This window comes from Hyperolius riggenbachi, chromosome 3 (genome assembly GCF_040937935.1).
Source record: "Hyperolius riggenbachi isolate aHypRig1 chromosome 3, aHypRig1.pri, whole genome shotgun sequence".
In the NCBI taxonomy this organism is placed as follows: Eukaryota; Metazoa; Chordata; class Amphibia; order Anura; family Hyperoliidae; genus Hyperolius; species Hyperolius riggenbachi.
This window is the reverse complement of record NC_090648.1, coordinates 342,863,275-342,876,396: the sequence shown is the minus strand read 5'-3', so window position 1 is coordinate 342,876,396 and position 13,122 is coordinate 342,863,275. Positions and strand designations below refer to the sequence as shown.

The 13,122-nt window shown below is 42.9% G+C and overlaps 1 protein-coding gene across 3 annotated transcripts in view; it reads left to right on the top strand.

Annotated features, from left to right (window-relative positions):
* ANO4 (anoctamin 4) overlaps positions 1-13,122 on the top strand; it is a 273,834-nt gene that overhangs the window by 216,980 nt on the left and 43,732 nt on the right. For all 3 annotated transcript variants that reach the window (XM_068272805.1, XM_068272806.1, XM_068272807.1), the window contains 3 exons: positions 723-857; positions 8,971-9,067; positions 13,051-13,111. In XM_068272805.1, coding sequence (XP_068128906.1) covers positions 723-857; positions 8,971-9,067; positions 13,051-13,111 — 293 coding nt within the window. The remainder of the gene's footprint in view (positions 1-722; positions 858-8,970; positions 9,068-13,050; positions 13,112-13,122) is intronic.

Here is a 13,122-nt window from a genome sequence, read left to right as displayed (position 1 = left end):
GTTAAATCATGTGGCTCAAATGTGACTTCATGACATTAAAAGTGTGAAAGGGTCACTTTAAAAGAAACCTAAAATCATCACAATTTGAGGTGACTTATCAAAAATACCTTAAAGTTCATCATTACAACACTTTGCAATGGAAGATCCTTTTGTTTATCACAGACGACTTTTTTTATTGGCTCCTGGCATTCTGTGATGTTTAGATGCAGAGGAACCAACAAGCCATATTTTCTGTTTATAAAAAGCAGTCATCACTGGAGGATATGGGGTTAAGCTCCTTTTAGTGGAAGTGCTTTGTGTACATTGCTAAGTGCAAGCTGCCCTTTCAGGCTGTATTATGAATAGTGGGCTTCTCAATGCACAGCAATTACAGTTACTTTATTCATAGCATCAGTTGTTATGTTGCATACATGCAGCATAGGTATCAGGCCAAGGAAGCCGTGCCTAAGTGGGAACGTGCCCTGAGCATCTAGACCTCTCCAGACCTTCACCAGAGAAAGGAGGGAATTACTCGCATGATTGCTTTTCATTGTCATATTTAATGCGGGTTTGATAACTTAGTTATGCAAGGGTGCAGATCCCTAATAGGTTGGGGGCCCAGAGTTTAATAAGCTTCAACAAGCACACAATAGAGTTGTTTTTGTTTCTTATGGGCTTTCTGTAATTCTGCTAAAACCACTTATTGTGAAGGTGACTCATTCATGTTTTTTGTTCCCTTGCAGAAGATATTTTGGTGAGAAGATTGGCTTGTATTTTGCCTGGTTGGGCTGGTACACGGGGATGCTGTTTCCAGCAGCAATTATTGGATTATTTGTATTCCTATATGGATTGTTTACATTGGATAACTGCCAAGTCAGGTAATTGTCACCTCTGCCCTTATTAGCATTTGCACCTTTTAAAAATGCTTCTAAATTGTCGCATACACAAGTTGGTTATTTTAGTGTAAGTGAAATTCCATTTTTGTTGATCAGTAATAAATGTCTTTTCTTTATTCAGCTCTACTCCTTGCTTGTATCAGGGCCAGTGCACACCAAAAAGCACTAGCATAATTGCAAACACTCAGCGCTTTTTGAAGTGATTTTTCAAGGCGATTCTAGGCATGTGCCTAGCGATTTTCTAATCATGTCTAGCAATTTTTGGAGCATTTCGATGTAGCGTTTTTTATTTTTTGTTACAGTAGATGTAACTGAACAGCTGCAGTAACAAAACCGCTTGGAAAATCACTCTGATCTAGCACTTTTCAGAGCGAATTTTTCCACTTTCCTATACTTAACATTGATGCTGAATCGCCTCAGAAATCGCCTCAGGACCCGCGGTTGCGCTTGGGAGAAAATCGCATCGCTTTGGTAGGATCCATTCCATTCAAATACATTAGCCAAGCGCTTTTCAAAGAGCTGGCGTTTTTAAAAGCACTCATAAGCGCTCTCGTGTGCACTAGCCCTTGATGGCAAACATTATTTCAGCTTCTTGTCTTGTATAAATGCATACAAATGCACAAACACCCCACGGTGAGCCTGACACTGACAGATTGGGACCGTAGAAGCTTCTGCCAGTTACTCAGTTAGTGCAGGTGTGAAATATAAGCAATATTGCTCTGGGTAGCTAATTACTCATACAGGAAAAGGAAAATACTTGAGCTGAGGGTACTGCAACCAACTACAGTCAGATCACAGATTCCAGTCTTGAAAAGAAGTACTCACAGATTCCAGTCTTGAAAAGAAGTACAACGTTTGCTTGCAGTTAATTTTAAAAAGCCATAGTTGGCTGAAAAAAAGTGGAAAGTTAGTTTTAATGATATTAATTCAGCTTTTTTTGTATAAATGCATACAAATGCACAACCACACGAAATGTATCTCAGCCATAACCAGTAATCTGTGAAAGTGCATGTTTGTCTCTGGAGAATTACTTCAACATCACACAGTCCTTTCACACAAACCCTTATTAAGGAGGCAGTGACATGCAGTAGAATGCAGTCAATTATTCTGGATACCCACTTTTACGGACATTTTTTTCTGGTTTTAGCGTCAGAAATACTTCCTATATTTATATATTGGTATGTAGCACTGCCTTCCAAGTGATGCTTAGCCTAGGCTGTTAAGCTGTTTAGCTATGCAGAATTCTCCTCCTAGGACATTCTAGAAGACCAGTTATATTTTTACTAACTTTGGAATTCTTAGAAACAAACATTCCACAGAGCTGCACCTGTCAGGACTAAATATGTCACCATCTATCATAAATGTTAGAATGTAAATAAGGGTGAGGAAAGATTTTACAATAGGCAAACGCTTACTAAATAATTTGTAAAGGTATTTTGTAAAAAAAAAAAGTAATTTTTTTCATCATGTTCATTTCACTACAGTTCCTCTTTAACTTAACTCTGGTAAAGAGAAGCTATAGAATGAGTTACCTTGAGAATCATATATTGGTACAAGCAAGCTATTGTCAATGAGCATGCTTACTCTTTAATTTATCCCCACAGTGACCGTTTCAACTATTTTTTCCCTGTACGTTGTGAAAGGAGATCATTTCTGCAATGTAAACTATGTTAAAAAATATGCTTTCATACATTTATGACTCAGCAAGGTGCCCTCTTCATTTCCAGTATAAAAGGCGGTGGGCGGTGGGATCACAATAGACTTTTTTTTTTTCATTTTATTCAGATTATGTGCTTGTATCGGTTATATTTCTTGTTTAACCACTTAAGGTGTAACTGTCGGGCAAAAAATCGAAGATGAATTCTTTCTTTTTATCTGGTAAACAAGTAATAAGGATGCTAACCAGGCAAACCAAAAGCTAAAATCACTATTACTTTTCTTGTTGATAAATGATCGTTCCCCAGTTTACCTGACTCTTATTTGGTACGCACAAATTCTGGTACGCAAAAAGGAAGTTGCAGGGCATGCTGGGTTGTCCTTTTTTGCTTCTATACTTTTGCTTCTATACTTTTGCTTCTATACTTAACTAATGCAGCCTGATTGGCTGAAGACTCTTTCCCTCCTGTTTTTCCTCCCACACCTTTCTTCCTCTCTGATTGGCCAGTATTTCTCATGCTGAGACAATGCACTTTCTATAGTGGAGGGCAGGCAATCAGGCAGAGGAGACTAAGGGAGGAAATTACATCAGGATTGGCTTCAAAATAGCCACACTTAAGATGGATTTTCTCTTGTTTTACTGTAGAAAAAACACTAAAATCAAAACATGGACAGTGCAATACATATGTTGTGTAAGTAGAGATAATATTTATCTACTTACATATGTGTTGTTTTTTTTCTGAGATAACATGGCTGACAGCTCCTCTTTAAGAACTTCGGCCATGCTTATCTACGTCCCTGTATATAAACAACTGTAAACACATGTAAACACTGGGTTCTGTTTTCTATTTTTAGAAAACTGAGTTAGTATAGCACCATCTTGTAGCCAAAAAGTCTAACTACATCCAAATACACCATTATACACTTACCATAGAAAACGTAAATAGATTTTCATTATTTTTTGACTCCTTTCACCCCTACCCCAAAATAAAATATTATCCCCATACATTGTACTAAGGACACAATTTAAACATTGTAATTACTGGGACAAATGGGCAAAGAAAACGTGTCTGTTTTATCCACAATAGCACATTTGATTTTTAAACTACAATGGCGGAAAGCTGAGAATTGGTGAATTTTTTTCATTTTTTTTCTTCCCTGTTAAATGCATATAAAATAATATAATTCTTAGCATAAAGTACTGCCCAAAGAAAGCCTAGTTTGTCCCGCAAAAAAAATCATATATAGACCATTTCAGTGTGATAAATAGCAATAAAGTTATTACCAAATGAATGGGAAGAGCTTTTGAAGGGGAAAAAAACCTGTGGTGCAAAAGTGATTAAATTGGGTAAAAGGAAACATGCTAAGCCATGTAAACCAATTAGGAGAATTAAGTGTGCACTGCTGTGATCACAGAACCACCCACATGTAGGGCTTGATTCACTAAACTGTGATAACTCATATCACGGCCGTTTCACATTTGCGTGCGATCGCTGTGATATGAGTTACCACGGTTTAGTGAATCAAGCCCGTAGTGTGATCATAATTACATAATACTTTAAAGAGGAACTACAGTGAAAATAATGTAATGAAAAACTGTGCTTAATTTTTACAATCATTATTTATGAATGATTTAGTCAGTGTTTGCCCTTTGAAAAATCTTTCCTCTCCCTAATTTACATTCTGAAATGTATCACTTGCCAACATTTTTACTGCTGGCAGGTGATGTCTGTGGAAGGAGATGCTGCTTTTTTTGGCTGTTTCCACAATGCAACAAGGCTCCCACAGTGTGATGTTAGTGCATCACACCGTGGGAGCACCTAGGTGCTGACATCACACTGTGGGAGGGGTTTCACCGCAACATCAGCCACACAGAGCCCCCTGATGATCTGTGTGAGAAAAGGTAAAGATTTTTTTTTTCAAAAAATCTTTTATTGATAGCAAAAGAATATTGTCAGCTTTACAATCACATATTGCATGACAAAGAACATATAACCACATAATGCAAATCAAATGTGTCATCTTAGGCAAGTCTTCCAGCATAAGAAACAATAAGGCAGCTAAAGGTATGGAAAACAGTCACAGATATAGTCTCATATAACTTATGAGAGTCATCTTAACCCAACACAATGTGAGCTTAACTAGAAGACAAAGGGCCATATTCTATTGCTGAACTCGCCAGCGCTAAGCACTGGCGAGTTCTTAACTTAGGCGATGCTCGCCTAATCTAATTAAACTTTAGACCCCCCCAGGCAGAAAAGAACTCGCTTGGGCGATATAATCGCCCAGCGAGTTCTTAACACCGAATCCAATTACCCTTATCATGTCTCGGCAGACATGAGCGTTAGCTTAGACCTGAAAATATCAGGTCTAAACTAGCTAACACACGTCGTCGCCGCAGCATCTGGGGGTCTCCTTTAATAAGGAGACCCCCAGAGCTCCCTGTCGGGTCGCCGCACAGTTTAGAAGCCCCCGCGCAGCTCTGCACCGGCACCCCTGTTGGCATACATAACGCCGCAGATCACCCGCCGCCTCTCGCCGCAAAATCCGTCGCGTAATTACAGTGTATCTAACACTGTAATTACTGTCCGCATAGAAGGAGCCCAGGCAAAGCATCTTTGAATCTGCAGCCTGGGCTCCCCATTGGTCCGCTGTCTGAACCAATAAAATGGCTCAGACAGCGGACCAATGGGGAGCCCAGGCTGCAGATTCAAAGATGCTTTGCCCGGGCTCCTTCTATGCGGACAGTAATTACAGTGTTAGATACACTGTAATTACGCGACGGATTTTGCGGCGAGAGGCGGCGGGTGATCTGCAGCGGTATGTATGCCAACAGGGGTGCCGGTGCAGAGCTGCGCGGGGGCTTCTAAACTGTGCGGCGACCTGACGGGGAGCTCTGGGGGGTCTCCTTATTAAAGGAGACCCCCAGATGCTGCGGCGGAAGATGGCGGCGGATGTTAGGCGGGCAAGTGCGCATGTGTGGGGAGTGAGGCCGTGGTGCTGATGGACAGCACCACAGCATAAACCTCACTCCCCATCGCTCGGTAAAAGGGAGCATTGCTCAGGCTTTTGCCTGAGTAATGCTCCCTAACGATCGGCCATCGCGCGAAGGATATGGGCAATAGGATTTGCCGGTAACCCTGCGCGATGGCAAGGTGATAAGAAGCTCGCATCTGCAAGCTACTTATCACCTTGAATAGGATATGGCCCAAAGTGAGGAGCGGTGAATTCATGCTAGGACTACAAGTCAGACCAAGGATCTTGGAGTTACCTCAAAAATGTATATATAGGGGAATCCTAGACCAGGTTTTAGACATTATAAAAGGTAAAGATTTTTCATGGGTTATAGGCTACTAATTAGAATGAAGTTCCATCCTTGGTTAAAGTTTTTCTCTAAGAGTTTAAACAGTTTAGGGCCCATTCACAGTATTCACATTGAAATGGCACATTTGACAAAATGGACAGTAAGTTACCATGCATTAGTTTGTATTAAAAATCAACACATCTAGGGGTTAAGTCACTAACAAACCGTTACATTTATGTGCGCAAATACATGTAATTTTGCCAAGCATTACGCAAACAACATGCACGAATTGTCTTGTATCAGGCAATAACTGGATTGTATACTCCAAAAACAGTGCACTGTTTTTGTAGCATACAATAAAGTTATTGCATGATATAAAACAATTTGAGTCTTTAATTGGGAGGTAAATCCACTGCTACCTACCATTTTAAATTGTTTTTAGTACATTTTAATCTTCTAGGCACCTCTATTTTGCCCTTCATCAGGTACAGGTCAGGATGGGTGCATACTGCAAAAGAATACAAAAATCAACTGATACAAGTAAATCCATCGAGGGATATCATACATGGAGTGATAATTTTACAATTTGAAAATGATCTTACTGAATCAGAAAATTTGGGTGCCTGGGGCTAATGGACTATTTGGGTGGCCCATGGGCTTGAGTCACTAAACCGTGATAACTCATAGCATGGCCGCGCTAGCGGTTTTTCTCCCGCAATCACGAATTTCCGCGCATTCGCTATTGCAACGCTAGCGCGGCCGTGCTATGAGTTATCACAGTTTAGTAAGTCAAACCCCATATGTGCTAATACAAAGAAACAGCTATTGGGTACCAAAGAAGAAATTTGGGTGCCGTTAATCGTCCAACCAAAATTTTGAGAATTAGTGTTTTGAAAAATATCGTTTTAAAATTCATTTTGACAATTATAATTTTGTAAATTATCGTTTTGAAATGTATTCTTACAAATTTATAACTTTTTGTATTAACGTTATTTGCAGCGGAGTAAAGGGAGTTTAGGGTTAGGCGTCAGGAAGGGGGTTTTAGGGTTAAGCACCACCAGGGGGGTCTTGGGGTTGGGCATCACCAGGGGGGGTCTTAGGGTTAAGCACCACCAGGGGGTCTTGGGGTTAGGCATCACAAGGGGGGTCTTAGGGTTAAGCACCACCAGGGGGGTCTTGGGGTTAGGCATCACCTTGGGGTTAGGCGCCACCAGTGGGGTCTTAGGGTTAGGCATCACCAGGGGTTCTTAGGGTTAGGCACCACCAGGGGGGTCTTAGGGTTAGGCACCACCAGGGGGAGTCTTAGGTTTAGGCGCCACCAAGCGGGGTTTTAGGGTTAGGTGCCACCTGTTCTGTGTGAAAGTAGGATTAAGTTTAGTTGTAGTAAAATATCGGTAATGTTTACCAATGTTTTACTATGCTCATTACGACTGTAAATATATTTTCGTTTTCTTTGTTGTAGAGGATATTTTGCCCTTTTTAATACCATTATTTTAATGTATTTATTTTTCTATCTTAGATAAAGATACAATAAAAAAATTGTTATAGACAATATCTTATAATTTCAGCTATACCTGTGAGAGAACGCGGAAAAGCCGCCGCGTGTGCTACTGAGGAGGCGGCTGATTCCGCGTCCAATGCGCTGGTTTGCACGCGGAAGCGTGTGTCTGGTAGCAGGGCAGAACGCGGAAAAGCCACCGCATGCAACAACAGTAAGGCGGCTGGTTCCAGCGCGACGGTTTGCACGCGGCAGCGTGTGTCTGGTGTGGCTGAGTCTGGTAGTGCACACAGGCTTAGGAATATGCGCGCGCGCTGAGAGGCAGAATTCTTATACTGGGCAGAGAGAGTCAGCTGATCACGCCGATCAGCTGACTCCAGAACAGGATACTATTGGTTGATCGATTAGGGGTGGTGCTGGAGAGCACTACTCCATATATAGTTACTGCTGGCCAGTTGCAAGTTGTCTGCCGTTGCAAACACTACGTGGAAGCACTCAGACCTTAGTCAGATCCAACAGTGTGTTTGAACCAGGTGGACCTGGGAATTCACAGTGAGCCAGATTACTTGAACTGTTATTCTGTTTATGCTTAAGCTAGTTCCAGGGTGTAGAGACCAAGGACCTCACACCCAGACTAGGGAACTGTATTATCATTTGTGTTATACTCCAGACTAGTTCCAGGGTGCTGAGACCACGGACCTCGCACTCAGACTAGGGAACTGTATTATCATTTGTGTTATACTCCAGACTAGTTCCAGGGTGCTGAGACCACGGACCTCGCACTCAGACTAGGGAACTGTATTATCATTTGTGTTATACTCCAGACTAGTTCCAGGGTGGAGAGACCACGGACCTCACACCCAGACTAGGCATTGTTGGATATCTGTTATGACTTATTGCTTTCTTGACTACTCTTCTGTCCTCTGATTCGGTGCCTCGCATATCTGATATTCCGTTGCCAGACCCGGCTTGCCTTGGATACCGAATCAGCCTTCTGTCTTTGTACTTTATCTGTCCGTGTGTTACCGACCAGGCGTGTCCAACCTCGAGAGCTATCTCTCCTCTTAAGAGATAGTCTCCTGACCAGATAGTGACATCCACCTTCAGGTGTCACTCACTCTCTGGCCCTTCCTGTCTCCAGCCTGACTCCACCCCTTGGAGAGTCTCAGGCTGCTGGAAGGTTTCTGTACTCTCAGAGCAGTGTTCCTTTACTGCCTAATATCACCTGCCCTGCAGGTGCATTACTCAAAGTACTACTGTTACACCAAACACTTACATACCTATAGGTGTCCAGAGGTTAGCAATATATCTGTATTATCGGTGATTCTGCAGATCATCAATAATCAGGTGTATATCTGCATTCTTGGTGATACTGCAGATCACCAATAATCAGATTCTCTCTGCGTGCCGTCACCAATCGTTACAATACCCCACCTCTTTTTCCTCGTGCCTTTATTTAAAGTATGCTGGTCTTACAGCCATCTGGTAAAACAATTGCATGCCATAAGGAACACTGATAGACTGCAGGAAATACTTTGCAAATTGCATTGGCCTAAAAATAAATATTTTTGTACCGAGTGGTTTTTCAAGTGTCTGTTTCTACCATGTAAAAATATTATCTGTTTTATGTTTTACAGCAGAGAAATCTGTCAAGCCACAAATATTACCATGTGTCCCTTGTGTGATGAATATTGTCCCTATATGAGGTTATCAGACAGCTGTCTCTATGCCAAGGTAATATGAGATTCTCTGTTATAGTTTTTCTATATATATTGTAAATAAAATTACTAGTAGCACTCAACTATTAATCTGTATAGGAAATGATATCTGCCTGTCCAGAACAAGTCTTATCTTCTTCAGAGCTAGTCACCTCAATGCAGCTTTCTTTGTTCATTTGCTTCGAAAGCGTTGTAAAGTATATGTTGGATTATAAGACAATCATATACAGTATACTAAGATAGTGTTTAGTTCAGTGTGGAGGTAAAGATGGCCGTACACACATACATCTGATCAATTGACTTTTATTAAAAATTGTGCTATTTATTGATTGAAAGTTTGATTGGACATATTGTAAAATCTCTGTGTGAAGAGGGTGTAATGCTGGATACACACAATGCGTTTTTTTGGTCAATTTTCCATTCCGATCGATTTCCAATTCAGTTTTCCGATCAATTTACTGATTCGATTCTGTTAACATTTCTTATCTATTTCCATCGATCAGAAAAATGATTGAAAATAAGATCTGACATGTCGGAAATGATCTATTGAACCATCTATCTGATGAAAAAACGTATGGTGTGTTCCCAGCATAAGAGGAGCTGTGATAGAATGGCTGGCCCATAGCTTTGGACTGTTTAAAGGGACCCTGAGCAGAGGGTTAAACTGAAAATCTGGACGTACCTGGGGCTTCCACCAGCCCCCCGTAGCCTGCGGATCCCCCGATATTCTTTTGGACCCTTCTATGGTCCCGCTGGCAGCTTCTGTAATCCGGCAATTTAGGCTGAAGTGTTGCGTGCGCGCCCCCTGGGTGTCATCACGTCAGCTGCTGTAAGCCTTCTATAAGCGTTCAGCCTTACGGCAGCATGCGCAACTTCAGCCGAAGTGCTGGATTACCGGAGCCACCGGCGGGACCACGGAAGGGACCAAGAGGACGCTAGGGGACCTCGCGGGCTAAGGAGGGGCTGGCTGTACAGGAAAAGACTGAGGCTTAACTCATTCTATGCCTCCTGCAATGTTAATCCAGTTCAGTTTTTTTTTTGTTGTTGTTTTTTTTTTAGGATTTCCGTAATTTCTAATGAAAACATTTATTTTCTCTAAAGATAATCATGCTGTCCCTAATCTTTGAGAGCAGAGAGGTAGTCCCGAGTTTAGATCCAATTTAAAGGATCACAATAACAAAACAGCCCCACTGCCTGCTAATTTTATCTGGAACCTCAGGCGCCCAAGTTTCCTGTTATACCTGCCATTCCTGGCTATTAACATGGCTGCCTATAGCCGCACTCAAAGTTTCCAGGTGTTTTGGAGTTCCGCTACTATGTAGCAGAACTCTAATGACTGCGTTCTGCTGCCACAGCTGAGCTGCTATACACCACTGGCTTTATTGTTGCTGAACTCTGGGCTTTGGGGCCTGGTCAGTGTTATGCCTAAAATACACGGGTCGATCCGGCGGGCGATTGGCCACCGGATCGACTCCCGCCGCATCCCCGCGGATCGATTGCCGCTCATCCCTGCCGGCGCTCCTTATCAGCTTCTCGATTCCCTGCCATTGTCCGCCGGTGGGAATCGAGCGGGCGGGGATTGAGCAGCGTGATTGGACCAGCTGAATATTATCAACTGGCCGGATCAGCTGCTCAATACACGGTACAGAAACGTTCCGTGTATCCCCAGCATAATGCATAATGGCGTGGCGGGAGTCAATCCGTGGGCTAATCAGCCGTCGGATCGACCCGTGTAGTTTAGGCAGAGGGCATAAATGAAAGAGGGCTAGTGTTAAAGTGAACCTTGCACAGGACACAAGGAAACTATAACAGTAATGCACCCTGCATGTATTTAAAGAGTTTAGCCTTTGTCATTCCCCCTCATGTGTATAACTAGTTGTAATTTGATCTCGCCCTGTGTCACATGATAAGCAAATAAGCCCATTTGAAAGTATATCCTGTAAGCAATATGTCCAGGAAGCGGAAACTGTGCAGATTTATTTTAGGATTTGTATGAGCTGTAACAAAGACATTTTTTTTGTTTAAAGGTTATTATGCTGTTGCGTATCTTTTAGAGCAGAGAGGCGTTCTGAGTTCAGGTCTGCTTTAAGTTGTTGGGGATGAGCGGTTTGTGTTAGGCGTAGATAGCAAAGGGTTTGTGTGAGGACTGATGCACACCTAAAAGTGCTAGCGTATTTGCTTTTTTGTACTGCAATTTTCCACTTTCCTATACTTAACATTGAGGCTGATTTGCCTCAGATATTACCTGCAGGACCCGGGTTTGCATTTGGGAAAAAATCACATCGCTCTGGTGTGAGCTATCCATACAAATACATTAGCCAAGCGCTTTTCAAAGCGTTAGCCTTTTAAAAAGCGCTCTTGGTGTGCATCTGCTCTGAGAGTTGGGATACACCCAATAGTAGAATATCAGTAAAATATTTTAGGGGGCAGAGGATAGGTAGCAGGGCCCAGTAGGTTTGATCAGTATAAGTCCCAGAAATTTCTGATAGCGGCCCTGGACCCACAGATCACAGGGAGGGAGGAGTCGGGGTCATGCTGACACGAGAAGCCGGGGGCACAAAAGGTAACACAGGGGAGCTAGGGGGACAAAAGATGACAAGGGGGAAGCCGGAGGGCACAAGAGGTGACATGGGGAAAGCTGGGGGGCACAAGAGGTGACAGGGTGGAAGCTGGGGGGCACAAGAGGTGACAGGGTGGAAGCCAGGGGGCACAAGAGGTGACACAGGGAAGCCGGGGACACAAGAGGTGACACAGGGGAATCACAATTGGGAAACAAGGTGATATAGTGGGGGACAAGAGTTGGTGACACAGGGGAACAGTGTAGATGAGGTGACACAGGGAGAACAGAGGTTACACCGAGGGGGACAAATGGTGACATGGGGCAAAAGAGGCACAGCAGGACATGTGTTTACACAGAGGGGGACAAGAGGTTACACAGGGGGAGCAGAGGTGACACAGAGGGGGACAAAGAAGGCACAGGGGCACATGAGGTGACACAGGGGGGGACAAAATAGGTGCAGGAACAGAGGAAACTCGGGGACAAGAGACATAGGGAACAGAGGTGACACAAGATTAGTGGTCCATATTGAAATGATGGTGTCATGCAAGTGGCTCCGCCCACATCATGTCATGGCCATGCCATTTTTTTTTGCCACAGCGCGCAAAGCGCACCGCTCTTTTCGGGAGGTGGACGCATGTTTGGGGCCGCTTGGGCCATAAAAAACGTAGCTGCACCCCTGGAATGGCGTATTGGGGAATTGTCACAGTCCTAAAGGGTAGGGAATAGGAATAATGGTGCCGAGCAAGGCTGAAGCCAGTAAGCAAGTCTTGATAAAGAGTATTGATTTTAATTTATGAGTAATAATGGAGTGAGCAAGGGATCAGTGCTATGTGGTAATGGCAGGATTCATTTATTTGCAACCTCTAAATAGCTGCATTTTTTCTTTTGTTCAATAAGTTGTATAATGCAGTTGTCACAGGTATACATATTTCTGGGCCTCAGGGAAGGTTGCTACAGACTGTATTGCTAAATATATGCAATGAGTGACCACACCCACTTTTGTTGTAACATACCCACTTTGTTATGGTCAAACCTACTTTTAGCTGCATGTCAAGGGCCCGCAGTTGGTATTTTGCACAGAGGCCCGTAGCTGGCTGTGTCCACCACTGGCGTGGGCACAGGACATCTGCAGATCTACAGGGGTCTTGGGGAAGCCCCATGTAAATAAAACTTTTTTTTTTCTTTCAGTTAAGGCTCCCTTTAAAATGGAGCAATTTGGAGTGATTTTGGGCCCTGCTTTCCCTTATGAAATTGTTCCAAAAATGCTGTATGCGGGGCGATTGTGATTTCAGCAAATCACTCCTGTGGGATCACGCAGTGAAGCACTTTTTTCGAATCACCAGTGATTCCTGCAAAGCATAAATTGCTGCTGAAGTGCTCTAGTGAGTAGCCAGCCTAAATTACACCTCAGAAATAATCTGTTTTTCTTTATGTTTCAGGTAACTCATTTGTTTGATAATGGAGCAACTGTTTTCTTTGCAGTTTTTATGGCAGTTTGGGGTAAGTTTTAA